General features: G+C 42.3%; 1 protein-coding gene across 1 annotated transcript in view; it reads left to right on the top strand.

The window, feature by feature from the left end:
- The first annotated feature begins 6,650 nt into the window (after positions 1-6,650).
- The window catches only part of DCBLD1 (discoidin, CUB and LCCL domain containing 1), a 68,654-nt gene continuing 52,685 nt past the window's right edge, over positions 6,651-22,619 (top strand). The window contains exon 1 of the mRNA XM_060030043.1: positions 6,651-6,815. Within this exon, the coding sequence (XP_059886026.1) occupies positions 6,704-6,815 (112 nt within the window). The 5' untranslated portion in view covers positions 6,651-6,703. The remainder of the gene's footprint in view (positions 6,816-22,619) is intronic.

Raw genomic sequence — 22,619 nt, 5'->3', positions numbered from 1 at the left:
AGTGGAGCCAGGACTAGACCCAGTTCTCCCTGACTCCTTGTCTAGAGCCTTTCCCCTGCCCCCTGTATCACAAGAGCATAAGAGCAGCGGGCAGGGGTGGGGCTGTGCTAGGGGTTGCTCAGTCCCCCTAGCCCTTCCTCTTACTCCCCCAGCTTTGAGCACGTTGGATTTAATCTCAGAGGTCACAGTCTAAAGGTCTAAAAGTCAGTTTCAGCTTCAGAATTCGGGTACCCTAGAGTCCCACACCCAGGGCTCCCCAATTTGGTACCCTCTGCTTCCTGCTGTCGTCTCCCTGTTAAGCCCTTTCTCCCCAAGCTTCCTCTCCAGTTATTCCTCCCTTGGTTCTAGGCTCAGATGGAGGGGCCAGAGGAGAAAGGGGAAGCACTGGCGCCTGTTAGCTGAGCCGGACACTCAGCTCCCAGGCCCAATCCCAACACTCGTATCAACAGTTTGTGGCTGTTATGAGTGAAGTGGAGGGCTCTCCTTTACCTTGGGGGTCCTGAATGACAGCTGTTAAAGACATGTGTAATTCCAGGAGGAGTACGAGGACCCTGGCTCAGCCTGCTTGCAGAGCCTCAAAGTTCCTCCTCCCTCCTCTCATCACCCAGGCAAACGGCCCAGGTCTCTGGACTGAAGGTGGCACCTGTGAAGACAGCAGAGCCTAGAACTCTCCTCCAGCAATCCACACTGGTCTGTCCCCTCCATATCAATCTCCCATGAGAGAGTGGGAATGAGCCACTGGTTAGTGATGGGCTCTTTTAAGCCTGGGGGATGAAGCTGCCGCACTGTGCCTCTTGTGAATGTGTTTGGAAAAAGACAAAGCAAAATAGAAACTGTGCAGTTACCCTAAATCCCACCCAACACACCACAGAAAACAAAAACGCAATTTCAGATCCATTTGGGAAACAATAGTTTCAATAAATAAGTTTCTTGGCTTCACAGCTTTTCCAGCCTCAGTGGGCTCTGGGAGCATCCTGCAATTAGATAACAGCCGCCCCAGAGCTAAGAACCCGTTCAGAGCAAGTATGTGAATGTTCTTCAAAAACTATATTTTAAAATCACACAAATGTACATAAGTACTAGGGATGTAATGTACAACATGATGACTGTAGTTTACACTGCTGTGTAATATATAGAAAAGTTGTTAAGAGGGTAAATCTTAAGGGTTCTCATCACAAGGAGAAAAATTCTTTAGTTTTTTTTTCCTTTCTTTTCTTTATATTGTATCTGTATGAAATGATGGTTGTTAGCTGGACCTATTGTGATAATCATTCTACATTAGTGTATGTAAGTCAAATCATCATGCTGTATGCCTCAAACTTATACAATGATGTAGACAATTATTTCTCAATAAAACTGGAAAACCAAATTAAAAATAAATAATAAATAAATAAAATTACACAAATGTATTGCAGGCAACTAGAACTTGAAAACAGGGTTATTCCTTGAAAGTGAACACCATAAATCAATAGATAGTGCACTGGAAACGGAATGAGGGAACATGGGAGAAAGTCTAGGCAGGAGAAAGCCTGACTCACATTAATATCTAAAGAAGAAATGGAAATTAGAGAAAGGTCAGTTCTCTGTTAAGCTCTGCAGTGGGAGAGGGTTTGACCTGCTTATTCTAGCTGTTTAGTGCCGGTGGCAGAAATCCACACACATGTGTAACGAAGACTCTGCTTGACCACAATAAAGTCAAGCTCCTCCGAGCCCCCTTTGTGATTAGGCCTCATCTCTGGGCCCTCTCTGGCCTGCATAGTTAGGTTTTAGTAAGATTCCTATTAAGTCAGTTTAGAGAGACTCTCCCACCCTTGATATCTGATTACCATTGATAGCTGATCGAGTTCCTCATTCCCCACTGTTGATATATAAATCCTTGACCTGCCTTCAGCAGGGATCCTGCTGAAGTGGGTTAAGTGGGTTTAACAAGAATCCTCCTACCCTTCATGTCTCCTCTTACTCGTGTCCCATCCACTCCCCTGTCACTCTGCTCCCTGGCTGGAAATCCCCAGCTGTCTTTGCCATATTCAGAGGTAAACCTGATCTCTCCCTTTATTGGCATAGTCTTAACCCCTACTGGGGTAGCCCTGAACAAAGTATTCCTTACAGTTTTAATAAGTGTCAGAATAAGTTTTTACTTTAATAGAGGTGAGAGGTGCGAAGGATAAGTATTCTTGTGGTGTTGCCTTCAAACCTTAGAACAACCCTCAAATAATCTGCCTTGCTTTTCTTTTATGTTCACCTAACAACCTCTGATGGAGTCTAGCTTCCAAAGTTGTTTTCAGGCTGAAGAGAATGTCCCTCACCATTTTATAGTTTTCACTGTTAATTAATAAATTGGCACTGATGCTGGTTTGTATACTTCAGTGACTAAGTTAATCATGGAGCAGTATCCCCAAGGTCAAGCACACTGACAGAAATCAAGTTTCTGGGCCCACAAAAGAGAGGACCAGAAGGTGAGACTTGGCCACCATGAGCTACAGCATTTAAGAATTCTTGCTGGATCTTAGATGACACAGCTACCTAGTGAACGTCGGCAACAAAAGTTTTTGAAAATCAATAGGGAGGGACTTCCCTCGTGGCACAGTGGTTAAGAATCCGCCTGCTAATGCAGGGAACACGGGTTCGAGCCCTGGTCTGGGAAGATCCCACATGCCGCGGAGCAACTAAGCCCGTGAGCCACAACTACTGAGCCTGTGCTCTAGAGCCCACGAGCCACAAATACCAAGCCCGCGTGCCACAGCTACTGAAGTCCACGCACCTAGAGCCCATGCTCCGCAACAAGAGAAGCCACTGCAATGAGAAGCCTGCGCACCGCAACGAAGAGTAGCCTCCGCTCGCCACAACTAGAGAAAGCCTGTGCACAGCAACGAAGACCTAATGCAGCCAAAATAAATAAATTAAACAATAAAAAATCAATAGGGAGTTACAGATGAGGAAAAAATGTGGGTGATACAAATTATTTTGGCCACTGCATTCAAAATTTAATCTTTCTTCTTTCTCACTGTTTACATTCTAAGACTCAATATGTGTCTTGTGTTTTCATCCTTTATTGCTCAGATTTGCCCATGGCTTTGTCCTGACCTGGGGATATTATTAAAATGCAGATTCTGGTTCAGAGTTCCTGGTGGGAGTGGGGACAGGAGTCTGCCTTTCTAGAAAGCTCCCAAGTGTTGCAGGTGCTGGTGGTCTGGGGGACACCCCCTTTGAGCACAGGAGGTGAGGTGTCGTCATCTCTAGTCTGGAGTATTGCCACAAACTCCTAATTGGTCTCCCTGCCTCCCTTTCCAATCCATTCCCCACCCTGCAGCTAGTATGGTCTTTCAAAAATGCAAATCTGAACAAGTTCTGCCAGTTGCCCTGCTTCCCGTTGCCCTTAGAGCCCTCAGATACTGCCTCCTACCCCACCTTCAGGCTCTCCCTCCTGTCTCAAGCCCACTGTTCCAGCCCCGATGAATTAGGCTCGATTCCTATAAGCAACTGTCATCTCTACTCTGCTTTCTCACAAGTTCTTCTCATCTGACAAACATTTTTCTTCTATTTCCCATCCTCACCCCTCCCACGCCCTCCCAGGCTTTTGAAATCCATTTATGTCCCTCTCCTCTGTGATTCTATCACACCCTGAGCCTCTTGCATTTATTGTACTTGTCAACCTATATCATTACTTTTCTTAAATTCCTATCATTAGATCATGAATGAGGGAGAGAGGTACCTGTATTTGTTTTCATTGTATCTCCATCACATTGTCTCACATATAGAAAATGTTTAAAATATGTTTATTGAGTTGAACCAGAAAAGGGAGAGTGTTGAGGAAGCAGAAGCCTGTAAGGGTTTCTCATTGGGTCTACTTCATAGAGTCACTATCGGGGTAACTAAATGTTAAGGACAAAATTGATTAGGTTGTCAAATTGAACTACAATCTGAAGCTTTGTAACTACTTTAGCATAATACTAGGCTTGCAGTTCTGTTTAAATTCTGTCTTGCCTAAGCAATACAGAATACATATTTTATATATAAAACAAGGCAGCCCTGACCAGCTGGTCTCTATTTTTACAGAACGGCTACAGATGTAAGCATAAATTGTAGTTAGACATGCAAAATACAGAAAGACTAAATGGTAAGTAGGGGTTGGGGTTAGATAGCCTTGTGAGAGCCCCTTCCGAGAGATGTTTCATATGATAAGCAGTTTTTAAATCTTAGTTTGTGAGATGTTGCAGATGGATTCTAACAATTATAATTTTTAATGGAATCTTGGAACTTTACATTAACTTCTGAGATTCCCTTGGAACTTTACGTTAACTTCTGAGATTCCACAATGCATTATTTTAAAAAAAGATCAAAATGGTATCAACTCAAGAATAAAACAGGTACACATGCCTAACACAAAAGTCTGTGTGGTTGAAGTATATCAATTCAATGAGGCTTATTTATTGTATTATATACAAAAGTATAATTGATAATCTGTTGTATTTTCACATTTTTCTTTCACTATGCTTTTCTTGACTAGAGATTTTCTTTTATTTTGCAAGGAAGGAATGGCATATGAAGCACTAGGATCCACCTGGCCTTTTGGTTTTCCCATTGTTACCAGATCCTAAATCTCTCTCCTGATCTGGCTCAGGATTCTGGTGTAGAATAAACTACTGGATTCCCATCAAGGTACTACCTGAGATGGAAAAGGGCCCCCCTGGGAGCTCACCTGCCCCACCCTACGAATTCCTCACCGTGAACAATGCTCCCATTGTCTTTCTTCATTCATTGCTCACAGAGCCACACCTGTTAGAGGCCAGCAGCGGCCAATACTCACCTTCTTAGAAAGAATGAAAAGAAGAAATAGGGCAAGCTGGAGTTAGGAAATGATTCAATGTGTCAAAGTATCTTTTTATGTTTTGTGTCAGAATATTTAATATTTTCATGGGTGTGACCTTTGCTTTCAATACAAATATGCTAAACCTGTTATTTATTGATTACCTCTTACATGCTATAACTTCTTATACATATTTTATTTTGTCTCTGTGACAGCCAGGAAAGTTAGGTATTATACTCCCCAACGAAGAGAGTCCCAGAGAGAATCAGTCCCAGTCAGTGGTTGATCCTAGATTCAGAGTTGGATCAGCCTCATTTCTAAAGCTCAAGTTCTTTCCTCTAACTTCTGCCGCCTTCGAGAAAGCAAAGCCCCAAAGATATCTCATTGGAAGTTTCAACAGCGTTTGTATTTAGTTAAAAAATACAGAGGAAAAAAAGGAATGTGTGAACAGTCTATCGGGGGTATCTAAAGAGCACGTGACGGGCCAATATTGGCCCTTGGAGGGGCTGTTATTTCCTCCCGCCTCTAACACTTCCCCTTCTCGGCATCTGCAGGTGTTAACTGTCGCTGCGTGTTACCCAGGAAAACTGCAGGGCGCCAAAACGGTAGTGCGAAGGTTATGGCAGTGAGCGGAGGACTAGCGATCTGGAGCCGTCAGAGTCTTTATAATATGTATCTAATCTGTCCTCATTTAATTTCCACTGCCACTTCCCCATCCAGCTACTCGCTAATAGCCTTGTAATTCTCCCCTCCCCCAAGCCCTTCTCCACACCCGCCCCCCCCCCCCCCAGATAATCGGATCGTGTCATTCCTCCGTTTGAACAACTTCTTGTCTGCTCCTAGCTCCGAGGATAAAGTTTAAAAACATCCTTTACGCGACCTTCCAGGCCCTCCACGTTCCGGACCCTGCTCAGCGCTCCGGCTTCCACCTCCGGCCATGAACCCACCTGTTCGCCTAACTCCCCACACCCTGGCCGTTTCCTCCCTCAGCTCTTTTGCACACCTTGTCCGTTCTCTTGTCCCCCGCCTTCCGCTTTCCCAAGTCCCATTCACTCTCCGAGTCTCAGCTTAGACGCCACTTTTTAAGTGAGGCCTTTCCTGTCTGATTCCTACCTGCAGTCTCGTCACCCGGCATCTAATTAGATCTTCCTGAATGGGCTCCGCTAGCACTATTCGTCGCCGACTGCGATTTGCGTTTGCATACTTGCCTTATTATTTTTAATGTCTGCAAGTGTCACAAGGAATTAGCACTGTGGCCGGGAGGCACACTTTTGGAACCTAGTAACTTTTGAATGAATGAAAAAGAACTTGAACTGGATGTTGTCACCACCATCATCCTACCGTGACAATATTTCGAGTCCCCCAGTGCTACTGTCAATGGCATGCCCACCCCTGTAGGGTTGGCAAAGCCCTGGAGGAGAGTAGGCTTTCTGGCGCTCCCACCACTCTCTCAGGCACTCCGGGGACGACCCGGGCACAGCGCGGCTGGGGGCAGGTCTCAAGGCCAGGAGTCCTCCGGGCTCCCAGGTTCACATGCACTGGGAGAGGAGGGGCGGAGGAAAAGGAGAGCGTGAGCGGGGAGCGCAGGGTACCTAGAGGGGAGCGCGGGCCACGCCCGGTACGCCTACACCCCCGCGGCCCGCCGCCGCCCGGGAGAGACTTCCTCCTCGGGGGCCGGCGCGCAGGGCGGGGTGGGGCGGGGCGGGGCGGGAGACGCCCCCGCAGGGCTGGGCCCCGGGCCGCCCCAATGAGATTCGGTGCCGGGCCGCGGCTATTCCCAGTCCCGGCGCCGCGCTCGGCCGCGGAGGAGGCGGCCGGCCGGGTCGGCGGCGGTGGCGGCGGCGCTGCGCGGGCCAAGGAAGAGCCGAGCCTGCCAAGCTGGCGCCCGGCGGGGCCATGGTGGCCGGCGCCCGCGGCGGCTGCGCGCAGGCGGGGGCTGCTCGGCGCGGCCTCCTGGCCCTGCTGCTCGCTGTCTCCGCGCCGCTCTGGCTGCAGGCGGAGGAGCTGGGTGAGTGGAGCGCGTCCGGCGGGCGGCGCACTGGGCCTGGAGGGGACCGCGCGCGGGAGGAGGTCGGGGTCGCAGCCTGCGCCCTGCGGAGTCCGGCTCTCTCTGGTCGATGGCGGCTCGAGTGTAAAATAAGTTAACTGCGTTCCGTTCGCTCCCCACCAGACTCCTTCCTTCGCCCCCAAACAAGAGGACCAGCTTGGCGCCTCCCCACTTTCTCTCTCCGCAGCCGGGCTCACTTAGTTTCCAGAGTTAATTCCTGAAGTGAAATGGTCCAGGGCTCGCGAGCTGACGACCCCAGCCTTAGGGGAGAGACCTCTGCGGGGAGGCCCTTCTCAAGCCTCATTTTGACAGAGCTGCCCGGCATTTGGGCGGCCGGGCCCTCCCGGTCGCCTCGCTTCCCTGCGCGGCTGGAATCGTAGCGTGTGAGTTTGTGGTTTGCACGGATGGTCGGGAAGGGTTTCCCTGACGTCCCCCTGGGAAGCCGGCAGTCCCACCGCGCCTCCCGTCACGAGTGAGCTGCTTGCGCCCCGACTTGGAACCCTGTGGCTCGGCTCCTTCTTGGGTGTTGGAGCGAGTCGACTCCCGACCAGGCGGATCTTTCTCTGCACCTGGTCCTTGGCTTCAAGTTGGACCTAATTAGCCCACAACCGAATTTACTGCGGCATAGCCACCAGATGAGAGCAATAAGCTGTTTTACCAGCTGTAGGCAAATCGTTGTAATTTAGTTCTTTATGGATCGCAAGGGGCAGCTTTCTGCGGATTTTTTCAGTTCTTGTTTCCCTCCTCCCTTGCTTTTGCCCCTCTACGACTGAGGTTACTTAATGGCAGTGCATCTAGCCAGAATATTTTGACTGTCCCCGTGCCCCCGCCCCGTGTTTTCTAATGAGACAAGAATCAAAACTAAGCCAAATGCTGGCATTTTTTTTTTTCACTGAACCATGTATTCCCAGTCTGAAACATTGATACTCAAGATGTTGGTAGTGGTTCCTAAGTTTGCGTACATACCGATTTGTTAGGAAAGAAAAAAAAGCTAAAGTTTAGACAGACTGTATCTTGGCACTGTAGCAGAATGCTAGGAATATCGTAAAATATAAATATGTATGCTTTTATTTAAAATGTACGATTTTGATCACGGGTGTTTTAAGCACGTAAATGTTTCTCGGGTCACTGTTTGAAGAGGCACCTTCAATACTGTACATCTATGAATAGATCCAACAATGTGTCCCTGTACTAATCTGGCTAAAGCTGTCACCCATCTTTCCAAATGAAGTTTTAGATGTTATATGGCATCCAGGCTGTTAACTTTATAGAGCAGTTCTCCGGGAAGACGTGTGATTGCTTAGATTCTTAGAGCTTCAAATTTGAGACTTTACTGCACATGATTGATGGAAGAAGATGTCATGTTTCGGTGAAGCATCCTATATATTTAGGATGTTAAAAGAACCAATCGCAAAAGAAGTAAAACTTAGATTTGGCACATTTACTGAAAAAAGTCTACGAACTCGAGTTCTGATACCTCATGAGTGAAGAGGCATAATCAGTGTTTTTTGAGTATTTCTCACGTCTGTCATTTTCCCAATTAGCCCTCGGTCACTTATTTTTCAAGTTTTCATAAATTTAAGCATGCACACCCATTTTAGGTTTTGAAATATGCTACTGGCTATACAGTTGGATGGTGGTCGTCAGTGATATTAGTGCTCTCAATGTTTAGAAGGTAAGAGGGTAGCCTTAGCATAACAGTCTTGTTTTGGTGAGAAGACAGCATTTACTACATTTTACCTCCATTGTCCTTGTCAGCTTAGTCAGCTGCTTCGTGGCTCCCCAGCCTACCTGCTCACCACTCTCTCCGGGAGCTTTATAAAGCCCCAGACCCATACTGTGAATCACACCATCCAATGGGTGGGGCCTGGGAACATGCGATTTTAAAAAGTTCCCACAGGTAATTCTGATTCAAATCAGCTTTGAGATGGTGGAAACATCTGATAATGTTAGGGTTATGGTAAAGTGCTACTGCTGTCTGTGTCATAGACAATTTAATACTAGAGTTTTATTCATTGTGTTATGTTTCGGGAAGCAAATATGATACATTAATCTGAATATTTGTAAGCCTAGTCAATGAAATTATTCAAAATTTTAAAGTCAGAGTCTGGTGACCACTGAAGCTATACTAGTTCCTTTTTAAGGCTGCTACTTGCCTATGTGGTGTTTTTTTTGTTTTGTTTTGTTTTTTGTGGTACGCGGGCCTCTCACTGTTGTGGCCTCTCCCGTTGCGGAGCACAGGCTCCGGACGCGCAGGCTCAGCGGCCATGGCTCACGGGGCCCAGCCGCTCCGCTGCATGTGGGATCTTCCTGGACCGGGACACGAACTCGTGTCCCCTGCATCGGTAGGCGGACTCTCAACCACTGCGCCACCAGGGACGCCCGCCTATGTGGTATTTTTGCTCAATTTATTTTTTTTTAAAAAAGTCCATTCTTCCTGTATTCATAGGGGGCCAGGCCCCAGGCATTAGGGCATGATGAGCAGAATATGGGCTGATTTTAGCTCCTTCTTGCGCCTCTGGATCCACTTAACTAAAGTTAGATATTTACACAGATTGTTTCACGTGATTTTGACTTTACATAATATCACATGTAAATTGATCATTAGCATTGATTCGATTTGTATAAATCCATAGGCTTGGGCTTACGTCTTATTCCCTTGATTATAAGTTTTGTGGAATAAAATACCCTTAATTCATGTGAGGAATTTGTGCTAACTAAAAATACCTGATTCTCTCTTCACCAAAATATTTGGAAATGGATATTAAAAATTTCCTCCTTCTGATTTAAGTATTAGAAGAATAAAAATAAGCAGTTAATCTCTGAGGAAACTTCTAAGCGTAGAATTAGATACAGAAAAATGGATTAAAAAATTCTGCCCAACGCTAACTTTTTACTTTCGGAAGTTCCGTTTTTAAGCCATCACTTCTTTATATTTGGTTCAGCAGGGGACAGCTGATGTCTGATGTTTGGCGTGAGTGGCTTTTTAAAAAGTCACAAGTTTGTTCTCGCACCTTCTGCATCAGTGCTTGCCCTCACCCCAGATTTTCCTTCATCTTGAAGGCCTGCGATTCAGTTAGCCTGGGAGACTGTAAATTCCTGAGGGCAGCCACTGGATTGTCTTTATCTTCATAGCGCCTGACCAATAAATGTTTCTTGAGTTGAACTGAACAATCTTTTTGTATTAGGAGATATTTTCAAATTATGTCCTAATTAGTGGAAACTAAGTAATAAAGAGTCTACTGAAGTTCTTTATAAAGGTACCTCTGGTACTTCCACTAATTAACTTTGTTTAGCAAGCCCAGCTCTCTTGGCATGCTTATTTCTATATGTCAGGATGCCTTTTAAAGGCAAGTGCAGCAGAAAGAAGGGAACATGGCCAGCAGAACAATATGTACCATGTCTTTTGGCTCTATTAGATGTAATTTGTAACTAACACTCTGAAACATGAAGTTATACCATATACAGTATTACAGGGGAAAAAAAGTTGTGCTGAAGGATTCATTAAACACATCAAAGGATGTTATTAAAGCAGGATTTGAACTCTGAATAGTGTCTCAAACTGTACTTATTAACTTTTCATAAGTTGAACCCTTTCACCTTCAGGTACTGGAACAGACTTGAAAATCATATAAAAAAACCACAACTTGGAAATAACCAAGACATTTGACATTTATAAGAAACTATGTTTTTATTTTTAAGATGCACAGGGAGATTAATTGCAGAGTTTAGCGAAGGTTTTAGTCATGTTAAGGCAGGGGTAGGGTGAGGGCTTGTTAAGGGAAATACTTCCTATAGAGAGTTTTGCACTTACTGCCATGCGCGTCCTAAAGCATAAAGGCAACTCTGTGCCTATTAGAGCGACCAGTTGCTTTGAATTTGTAAGGAGATAATACATGGTACCTATTTGGAATTGCATTTAGCACAAAGAACTCAATAAATTCCAGCTCTCTTCCTAATTATTACTGCTATTACTCTTAATTTGACAAATACGGGGACCCCTTTGTTCTGCCTCCCCGACTGCCTCTTGGACCTCGTTCTCTAACACACTTCCCCGCATCCCCAGGCATACTGACTTTCTTGCTATTTCTCAGTGGTATCAGGAACCCTTCTACCTCAGAGCCTTCGCAGGTGCTGTTCCCTCTGCCTGGAACAGGCTTGCCCCAAATGTCCACGTGACTCCCTTCTCCTTCGATCTTTGTTCAAATATTGCTTCACAGGGAGAATGGCCCTAACCACCTGGAACCCTCTCGCCTTCCCCAGAACTCCACATTCCCCCTCCCTGCTTGCAGTTTTCTCTAGGGCATTTACCACCTTCCAACAGAGTCTATAATTTGTACTTTTCTTTCTTGTCTGTCTCCCCACTGTGAGAAGTTAAGATCCATGAGAAGCTATGTGCCTTGAACAGTGGCCAGCACATGATGGGTGCTCAGTAGGGAATGGGTGCTCAGTGAGGATGGGGGGAGAAGACAGTGAAAACACAGCTCCTGCCCTGTTGTTAAAGACTCAGCGCTGACTCTAGTTGAGAATCACAACCGGAACAAGACAAAGTAATGAAGTTGTATGTCTAGTCCAAGTGTTGTTTGTAAACAAAATGTCTGAAAATATGGATTTAAAATAGAGGAACTCATTCTGGTATATTCAAAGTCTGGCATTGAAGATGAAAGGAAAAATATTGCCAGACTTTCAGATTCTGTTTCGTTAGACTACGGAGTAATTTTGCCTTTTTGCAACTGAAGAGTCGTGTTGATGTCATCTTCCAGATGTTCATTCTCTGCTTTGTATATAAAATTTAAAAAATCGTTGTTTGTCCTGGGGGTGCAGGAATGGGAGAGACTTAACTGATGAGGGAAAAAAAACACATGGTGATTTTTAACCCAATGTGGAAATGAATTCTAACTATGACCCCTAGTATGCTGGATCCAGAACCAACTGCCAAACTTGCCTTTCAGTGGGAGTTGAAGAGGATAGGGGTTTTTTTTGGGGGGGGGGTGGCGGGGAACGGGAGGCAAATAGAAGGAAAGGCTAAGCTTTGTGAGAGCAAAATGAAATAGAGCTTTTTTATTCACCACCAGCACCGGTTATAGTACCTGGCTGATAACAGGCTCCAGATAACTATTTCCTGAGTCGGTGCATGAATGCTTGTGGCTGAGATTTGAGCGAATGAGGTGAAGGGTAGTCATCAATAAAGTGTTTTAAACAGAAATTTCATACATGACTATTGTGATGTCTTTAGACACACCGTACATGTATTCAAGAAAATAGCTAAATTCAACTCTGAAAAGAGTTGGGAATCTCCGAGACTCCTTTCCAGGTAATACCAGCAAAGCTGCCATAAGTTAGGTGCTGGCCATCTTGAAAATAGAGGAGCAGGTGGTCTTTGGTCCCCTAAGATCTGCAGGTGCTTATACATTGAGGGCATCAGGGCCCTGCTTTACCTTGAAGATCACTTGAGGACAGTGTTTAGGCATTTGTGACATTAGCACTGTGTTGAGCCATATATCCCTGTAAGCCTTGACTGTTTAATGCCATTTCTGTTTAATCTGTTAATCTAGTTTTCATAAACTATCTCCTTGGGTGTTCTAATACCCCATATTTGCAGAAATGTCTTTGTCTTATATTGATATATGCTTACATATGGTCATTTTCATTTTATATGGCTCCATTTCATGACTGAGAGTGTTTAGTGGATGTTCCTAGAGGTTATGTGTAAATGATTTTTATGGAGCACTCTATTCTTTTTTTTTTTTTAATTTTTTTATTTTTGGCTGCGTTGGGTCTTTGTTGCTGTGCACGGGCTTTCTCTAGTTGCAGCGACCGGGGGCTTCTCTTCGTTGTGGTGCGTGGACTTCTCATTGCGGTGGCTTGTCTTGTTGCAGAGCACTGGGCTCTAGGCGCGTGGGCTTCAGTAGTTGTGGCACATGGGCTCAGTAGTTGTGGCTCGTGGGCTCTAGAGCGGAGGCTCAGTAGTTTTGGCGCACGGGCTTAGTTGCTCTGCGGCATGTGGGATCTTCCCGGACGAGGGCTCGAACCCATGTCTCCCGCATTGGCAGGCGGATTCTTAACCACTGCGCCACCAGGGAAGCCCAGCACTATATTCTTGAAAAAAGAAAAAGGGAAAAAAAAACAACTTTATTTCACTATTATTTCTGACAGAGATCAGAAGTCCAGTTAAATTCAAAGTGCCAGTGCATAAAATTTCCTACAGGGAAGGTGGTAAACATCTTCGTGGGTCTCACTTAATTTTTAACAGGCTGAGTGGATTTAAGTGGATTTAATTCAGCTTTTTTTTTTTTTTTTTTTTTTGCGGTACGTGAGCCTCTCACTGTTTTGGCCTCTCCGGTTGCGGAGCACAGGCTCCAGACGCGCAGGCTCAGTGGCCATGGCTCACGGGCCTAGCCGCTCCGCGGCATGTGGGATCTTCCCAGACCGGGGCACGAACCCGTGTTCCCTGCATCGGCAGGCGGACTCTCAACCACTGCGCCACCAGGGAGGCCCCGGCTTTTTTTTTTATTGCTTTACAGAAGCAGATTGAAATGTGGTTGATTTCAGTCCAAAGGAGGAAACTTTTGAGACTTAATAGCCCATGGGCCCGCTGGGACATGAGAGCTGTTTATTGAATTGCTCCCACTCCGAGGAGTTTAGAATGGAGGCTGCTTATTGTGAGAATTACATGGACCAAGATTTGCCTTTTTTTCCCCCTAGAAAGCCCCTGCTTTGCCAAGAGTCTGAAATAGAAGATAGCCAACTCTACAGATAGAGAAATGGTGCTGTACCTGCTGTTAGTGCTAGCTCAAAAGGGTCTAAAAATCTTTGAGACCCTCTTGCCTTTTGGGTAGGAAATTCTTTTTCCACCCATCTTTCTTCTTCCTTTTCCTTTTTTTATCCTCTTTGCTACAGTTACTGTGCTATATCATTAAGATCTTAACAAACACACTGCTTTTCCCCTGAGGTATTTAAAGTATATTGAAGACTTCATGGCATTTCTCCCCTAATATCTAATACTCAAGTCATATTTCCCCATTAACCTTAACATGTCTTTTGGCTACTGGTTTGTTCAAACAAAGTCCACACATGGCAGTTAGTTATTACGTCTCTTTAAGTCACTTTTGATCTACCACTGATCCCCACCCACATACATTTTATTTTCCTGCAAGGAAGTCAAATTCAATTGTCTGGTGACACAGCTCACATCCTAAATTGACTTACTGCTTCTGAGTGGTGTGTCTTTCTTTTACGTGCACCATCCCCTAAAGTATAAATCTGAATTAGACTTACAGGTTTGATTAGATTCAGGCTAAGGGTTTTGGGTAAAAGTACCTCAAGGTGCCATGTACTGCTAATTGTATCACAACAAGATGCATATATTATTATTGTGATTATTATTGCCCCCCATTTCAGTGATGTTGAGAATGATCAGTGACTTCAGGAAGTGACAACTCAATCCATCCTTTATAAAGTTGCCTTTTCCTATATGACCTGGAAGTGGTCTGTGGGATAATAGTCTCTCGCTCACTCAGACTACTCTTCTCCATCGACATTTCACTCAGTGGTTTAAGCATCTATTGATCATTGTTGTTTGCCCAATCAGATACTTTTTATGTAAATAACATTTTAAAACCTTACCTTCAAATATATATTTTTTATCAGGTGGTTTTTTGTTTTTTGGGTTTTTTTTTTTTTTTTTTTTTTTTTTGCATCTAATTGAATTGAATTGAATCCCAACAATTCTGAGAGCTATTGAAGGAACTGAGATTCAGAGAGATTGAATCATTTACCCCAGATGCATTCACTTTATGTGCCTAAAGAGGGGGTCAGGTGCATGTTCTGCAATTCTAAATGCCTCATGATGGTCTTCTGCCCCTCATCTTCAAGGGACGTTCATCCAGATGAGATCAAGTTCAAGAAAAGAAGCCTTGGAGGAACACAATTTCAGGGGGTTATTTATGCAATAAAGTTTTAAATTAATAGCCTTTGGCTTCTCTTAGAGATGATTACACTTGCTACAGAAATATTAAGACTTTGAAAACTCCCAAGTAGCAGCTATTGTGCTTTAATCCACTGTGATACATTTAGCAGTGCAGAATACAGAATGTGCAAAGGCCATACAATTTTCAGGACCATGCAACGTGATATGAATTTCATGATTTATTTATTTTTCTCTCAACTCTTATGTTTCGTACCTCATTCGATGAATGATAAAATGCCATCTCTTTCCCAACTGAGATTTGCTATTTTCTGGTTAGTCAACATTGATTGCTTTTTCCTTACATGTGGTACGTACATGTATGTTCCCGCAAACCTTCTCATCCTATTTCATTGTGTATTTTTCATTCTGTGCTCAGATAATTCCTAAATTGACGCTCTTGTCCAGGTGTTAGAAACGTCACTCTGGCTTAAATATAGATCCTGAAATTTATTACTTTCTGTCCTGGATATATAAATGAAATCGAGAGTAAAAATGTATCAGAGAATTGAAAATACAGATGTGTTCCAATTTTAGGAATAGATATTAAAGTAAAACCATACAAAACTGGTATCAAGGATTTTTCATTTTTAAGAAAATTCACTGGAAGATCCCTCCTAATAATGAGGGCCCTTTAGTCTCCTGCTACTCAGGGTATATCTTTAAAAAGACTAGCAGAAGAGTCATTACCAAGAGACTTTTGGACATGCAGAAATCTCAGACCTTGCACATTAGCAAGATCCCCGGGTGGTTGCTGTACCCACTGAAGTTTGAGAAGCAGCACTTGAGTCTATTGACCCTTCATTTACAGAGCAGCTTTTAGGAGCTCCATTGGTGCGAAGCAGAGAACAGCCTTTGTGGGAAGTAAACTAGCCGCCTCTCAGACTATTCCTTTAACAGGCTAGTAAAAAGCACTTACTTAAATGATTAAAAACAGAGAGTGGTGGAATTCCTCCTAAGTTTTACAAGAAACCCTGAATTAAATATGGCTCTCTTCCTCATGTTAATTTCAAAACCAAAAGAGTAGGGCTATAAATAAATAATCGTAATGCGGGTTTTAATGCCGGTTGTGCTGACATTAAAACCCTGGTAGTGTGATCTTGGGCAGTTCCTGAAATCTCTCTGCTCAGTGTTCTCACTTCTGAAATGGGTGACTTCAGCAATTGCCACCTCAGTGCTTGAGTTTCATGGGGTCTGGAGTCCGACAGGTGAGGTTCAGATGCCCGCTCCGCCGCCAGGGCTGATTACTCAGCTTCTCAGAGCCTCAACTTCTTCACACATAGAGCAAGGACAATAGGAAGGACATGTGGTAAAGAAAGGGTGCTGTGGGCTTCTTGGGCTGTATTGGAAATGTCCTGTCTTATAAGCTATGGGGTATATTCTTGGATGTTTGAGATAGTACTCTTTATACACAGCTATCTGTATGTCCGCATGTGTGTATGAAATGTTTCATAATTTTTTAAAAGGAAACTAATAATATCCATCAAATATGGTTGTCCTGAAGGTTAAATAAGATAATATAAAGTCCCTTAGAACACTCAGTATCTGTCACCTTTTACAATAAATGGTTGGTTAGTAAGAGCACTTTCACAATTAATTTTATGATTTTTTCCTGTTCCAATAACTTTTTGGTTCTTATTAATTAAAAAAAAATCTGTCAAAGTGAAAATATCTGTGTATATGAGGGAGCAAGAGAGAAACATTTAAAGTTTTACTTTTTAAAACAAATTATTGAAGTATAGTTGATTTACAATGTTGTGTTAATTGCTGTACAGCAAAGTGATTTGGTTATACATATATATACATTCCTTTTCATATTCTTTTCCATTATGGTTTATCACAAGATATTGAATATAGTTCCCTGTGCTTTATAGTAGGACCTTGTTGTTTATCCACAGTTTTGACTTCTAAAGCTCAGATGAACTTTGTCTGTACTTGGTAATGTTGGAATTTTTGGACGCCAAGAGAAAAGTCAACATCCAGTTACACATATGTGAATATTGGTGATATGCATATTTAACATGGAACCAAGGTTAGAAAATACAGCACATTGTAGAGACAGGAAGGATTGCTCGCATTTGTCCTCAGCTTCAGCAGTTGCAACGTAGACATGACATCAACATCCTGACATTATTAAAAAAGGTCAGCAGCCACTTTTCTCCAACTTCCGTATCCTGAGCATCTATTCAACAGGGATAACACAGTCATCTAAGACTTGTTTTGCTTTACAAACAAGGGGTTTGTTTTGTTTCGTTTGGTTTTACATTTTTTTCTGTGAAATTAGGACACTTCTCTCAAACAACGTGTCCAGTTCGTTGCCAATTCCCCTTGTAACTTAGGCACTTGTAAGTTAATAACAACAGTGGCAAGTCTTGCTTTTGAATATCAGTGACAGGTTACAATTTCAGTGTCCATTTTTTAGAGCTCTAAAGACCGAAATCCACCTCTCCACATCTGATCTTTGATCCCGGAAGCCTTGTTTTGGGATCTCTCTGTGCACCCCCCTTTTGTGAGCCCAGCCCAGGAGTTGGCCAGTGTGTCCCACAGAACACTGCTCCCAGGAGATGCCCATTGAGCATGCATCCTCCTTTAAAGTTTCACATGCACTGCAAGGGCTTTGAGATGTCCTGTGGTGAAGAAAAAGGCGGGTTTCTGGAAGCTTATTTGCCATTTTTTGGCAGCAAGGGTGTGATCTCTTTGTAAGCCTTCTAAGGACTGAGGGATCCAGTGCCTATTTTGGGAGATGCTGAGCTAGCAGCTAGTGGCCCTAGATAAATCTTGGGGAATGAATTCTGGTTAGACTTCCCAGCAGTTTTGAGCACTTAACACACACAGCCTCATTCATCTTTACCACACCCAGTTTTGAGTGGTCATTTTGGAGATGGGGAAGATTGATACAAAATAGGTAACTTCTTAGAATCGTAGAGCCAATGAGTGATGGAATTTAGAAGAAGTCAGCTAATTCAAAGCAATATTCTTGATACTTTAATATGTGTAGTATTTTTAAAATAGAAATATAGTAGTTAAAATGTATTGAATCTCACTGTATGCGAGCCTCTATGCTCAGCGCTTTACTAGCATTATATTATTTAATGCTCCTGTGAGTTGGGCACTATCATTATCTCTATATTACAGATGATGAATTGACAATTAGAGAGGTAAAGGGACTCACCCAAGCCCACACAGCTCCCAAGGACACAGGAACCCAGTGTCATAACCATTGTGCTCTGTCACCTCCCAAGTATATGGAAATAGTTTATGAAGTTAGAAGCCGACATGTGTGCAACCCTCTTCCCCCACATCCACAGCCCTTTCAGTGATCGTTTTTCCTTTTCATAGACTGGAGAGTGACCAAGAACTATAGAGTTTTCACTGATTTTACTTATAGCATATTAAAGAATAGCATTAAACAAGGTTTTGAGATTTTTATATCCATTGGGCAATAAATGATGCTTTTTAATATGTTAATATTAAAATTATTGATGTCTTTGCACACTGATGGAAATAGTCTCCCATTATGTAGGGACTCTTGGATAGGACCTCTTGAAATGATTTGTTTAATTTTCATGCATTCAAATTGATTTGTTTTAAGTGATTTTTTTTTAGCTGATAGGAAACACTGTGTTGTAGCATCTATTTTATACACAGTGAGAATAAGGTTTAAAGAGATTCTAAGTTTTGCAGAACAGTTTTGCAGAACTTGGTCATGTGCTTCTAGTCTATAGCTGTGACTATTATCCATTTTCCTTTCAGGAAAACTAAAGTTTTTGAATAATTGAAGTTTTACCATCATAACTTTCTGTTTTACTCGTTTTATTCTCACATAGAATAAAAAGGCTCTCCTGCCCCTGTGCTTCCATTCCTTTCCAGGCAGTGAAAAAGTTAAGCATAACTGGAGAAGAACAACATTTATAAGAGAGGATGGCTGACGGTGAAATTAGTAATAGCTTGGGAAAGCTGTTCGCCTTACCATCAGACAAAGAGCTCTGTAGTAATTGCAAGCTCCCTTTTGTGGTTGAAAAGATTGTAGTCGTCAAGAGCTCACTTGATCTCAGAAATGGGAAGAAATTTTCTCACACCCACATATGGGTAATGGTGTATGTGTTGAGACCTGTTGTAACTTGAATATTAGGAAGAGCAAGGATACAACTGTAATTAAATCATGTTTCTAGAAGTGGTTTCACTCGTGATATTGTAGAGCACTATTTTCCAAATTGCAGCTTGTGACCCATTTGTAGGCAGTCAGTTCATCTGGCACAGCCAGCACGCTTTTAACTTAAAAATGAAATGGGATAGAACAGAAAATATCACAGTGCATTACATATAATAAAAAGTATTGGGCTTCCCTGGTGGTGCAGTGGTTGAGAGTCCGCCTGCCGATGGACACGGGTTCGTGCCCCGGTCCAGGAAGATCCCACATGCCGCGGAGCGGCTGGGCCCATGAGCCATGGCTGCTGAGCCTGCGCGTCCGGAGCCTGTGCTCCGCAACGGGAGAGGCCACAACAGTGAGAGGCCCGCGTACCGCAAAAAAAAAAAAAAAAAAAAAAAGTATTATAACATTAGATTTTTGTTTGTTATTTATGTGGGTGTATGCATGTGTGCTTGCTTAGGTTGTGATGAGAAATCTATATTCTAACTATGGGTCTTCAAAAGTTTGAAGGTTGCTGTCTTGTTCTGTGGACTAGTCAATAATTAATCTTAAATATATTTTTGTACTAGTTGTTTTACTTCAAATAATTTTCCAGGTGCAATTAAGTTTAAAAACTTTTTCAAAGCCTAAATCATTCTTTGTAGTATTGCAGAACTTATTCCATATCAAATATATCTTAATTTCACTTTGCTGTTAGTGGAATGTGACTACTTATCAAAGGGAAGTAGTCTTTTAAGGAAGTTATTGTTTTCCTTTCTTAGTGGCTGGAATTCGAGTAGACTAAATAAATGGTTGACTCGTGTAGACAAGCATCTGGGGATTTGTTTTAAGCTTATTTAGAAAATACCTTGTATATCCATACTTCCTAAATAGCTGAGGTAAAAGTCTGAAAGATAAATGCATATCCATTCATTTCAGGCGTTTGGGGGAACAGATAATGAGTCCATTGGACCTGTCACTTTACTCTCAGGAATTACTTGTTAACTTACGTCTCTCTCCCCTTGACTGTGATCTCCTTCAAATGGGAACTGCATTATCCTAAATTTCGAGCTGTTTGTTGAGTAAGTTTTTAATGCCAGTTTGGGTATGTTGGTTTAGAGACTTCTTCCCATCTGCATACCTTAAGACCAATGCTGAAAGTAGCCTTTAATGTTACAAAGCACATTAGGCGGATTTGGTAGTTTTAATCATATTATTTTTCTGGTTTATGTATAAGGTATTCATACTATAGAACATTTAGAAAACTAATATAAATGAAATGGAAATCAATTCTAATCCCACACCATAAAAATATACAGTTTAAACCTTTTTTCCTTCATATCTATGTATGTGGTCTATATTCTGTTTTAAAATTAAATCGTTTTCTAAAACATGGCCTTAACTTTTCCTTAATATCACTCTGCTCGGAGGTGTCATAGTCTGACTCTTTTCTAATTTAGGTTGTTTCCAAATGCTCAGAATTAAAATGCTTAAATTTGGGGTAGAGATCACCTGGGGAGTTATAAAACATTAATGAGTACTTGCAGCTTTTTCCAAAATCTAAACTTCCTCCATCCAGTTTAATTTCTGTAAGTTGTTTTGAGGAGGTGGTGCGTCAGTCTCACAAACCAGCTATGGCTCCAAGCAAACCCCAGGGCCCATTGTGGACCCTTCAACTGTTCTACAGGGGGAGAAGCTTCCAGTCTGAGGAGAGGAGGAAATGATACACAGTTTAGTCATCATGTGCTTTGGCAATTAAATTACAGTTCAAAGGAAGAAGATGATAAATGCTGCATGGTAGCCACTTGTGAAGAGTAGACAAGTTCCCTGTGGCCAGACTTCCTCCATCCCACTTCTTGCCATGTTCCCCCCTTGATGGTAGGTGGTGACAGTTCAGTGTCCCTGTCGCCTCCCACTACTGCATCACCGCGGCTCACTGCCCTTGAGTCCTCAAGGAGCTTAACCGTAAAACCAAGATTGTATTTTTTTCCCTTCAAGATTGACCTTTATTTCTTTTCATTTTAATTAAAAAACAAAACAAAACAAAACACTGTGAACCCTCATCATCCAGCTATGGTAACCATCAACATTTCCCCGTCTTTTTTACTTATTTTCCTCTCTCCCTTTTTTGTTGAAGTATTTTATGGCAAATCCCAGACCACATGTCGTCATGTCATTTCAGCCCTACAAATGTCAGTAGGCATCCCTAAAAGTAAAGACATTTTCTCACACAACCTCAATACCATTATCACACCTAAAAAAGTGAATAATACTCCCCTGATATTATTTAATACCCCACTTATCTTTTTTAAAATTAGCATTGGTATTTATTATATTAATATTAATATATTGCATTTGAAGATCCAACTTTTTTTAAGTTGAGGTATAGTTGATTTACAATGTTTCAGGTGTACAGCAAAGAGATTGTTATATATTCTCTTTCAAATTCTTTTCCATTATAGGTTATTACAAGATATTGAATATAGTTCCCTGTGCTATACAGTACGACCTTGTTGCTTATCTGTTTTATATATAGTAGTGTGTATCTGATAATCCCAAACCCCTAATTTATCCCTCCCCACCACTTTCCCCTTTGGTAACCATAAGTTTGTCTTCTATGTTTGTGAGTTTATTTCTGTTTTGTAAATAAGTTCATAGGTATCATTTTTTTAGATTCCACATGTAAGTGATACCATATAGTATTTGTCTTTGACTTACTTCACTTAGTATGATAATCGCTAGGTCCATCCATGGTGCTGCAAATGGCATTATTTAATTATTTTTTATGACTAGTGATATTCCATTATATATATGTTTACATACACACACCACATCTTCTTTATCCGTTCATGTGTTGATGGACATTTAGGTTGCTTCCATGTCTTGGTTATTGTAAACAGTGCTGCTATGAACATTGGGGTGCATGTGTCTTTTTGAACTAGCATTCTCGTCTTTTCAGGATGTATGCCCAGGACTGGGATTACTGGATCATGTGGTAATTCTATTTTTAGTTTTTTGAGGAACCTCCATCCTCTTCTCCATAGTGGCTGTACCAATTTACATTCCCACCAACAATGTAGGAGGGTTCCCTTTTCTCCACACTATCTCCAGCATTTATTATTTGTAGACTTTATAATGATGGCCATTCTGACAGGTGTTAGGTGGTACCTCATTGTAGTTTTGATTTGTATTTCTCTAATAATTAGCTAAGTTGAGCATATTTGCATGTGCCTGTTGTCCATCTATATGTCTTCTTCGGAGAAATGTCTATTTAGGTCTTCTGCCCATTTTTTGACTGGGCTGCTTTTTGTTTGTTTGTTTGTTTTGATATTGAGCTGTATAAGCTGTTTGTATATTTTGAAAATTAAACTCTTCTGGGTCACATCATTTGCAAATATTTTCTCCCATTCCGTAGGTTGTCTTTTCATTTTGTTGATGGTCTCCTTTGCTGTGCAAAAGCTTTTTAGTTTAAGTAGGTACCATTTGTTTATTTTTGCCTTTGTTTCCATTACTCTAAGAGATGGATCAAAAAAGAATATTGCTGCGATTTATGTCAAAGAATGTTCTACCTATGTTTTCCTCTAGGAGTGGTCTTACATTTAGGTCTTTAATCCATTTTGAGTTTATTTTTGTATATGGTGTTAGAGAATGTTCTAATTTCATTCTTTTA

The sequence above is a fragment of the Delphinus delphis genome, chromosome 14 (genome assembly GCF_949987515.2).
Source record: "Delphinus delphis chromosome 14, mDelDel1.2, whole genome shotgun sequence".
Classification (NCBI taxonomy): Eukaryota; Metazoa; Chordata; class Mammalia; order Artiodactyla; family Delphinidae; genus Delphinus; species Delphinus delphis.
Note: the sequence above shows the minus strand (reverse complement) of the source record. Positions and strands in the feature narration are given on the sequence as shown.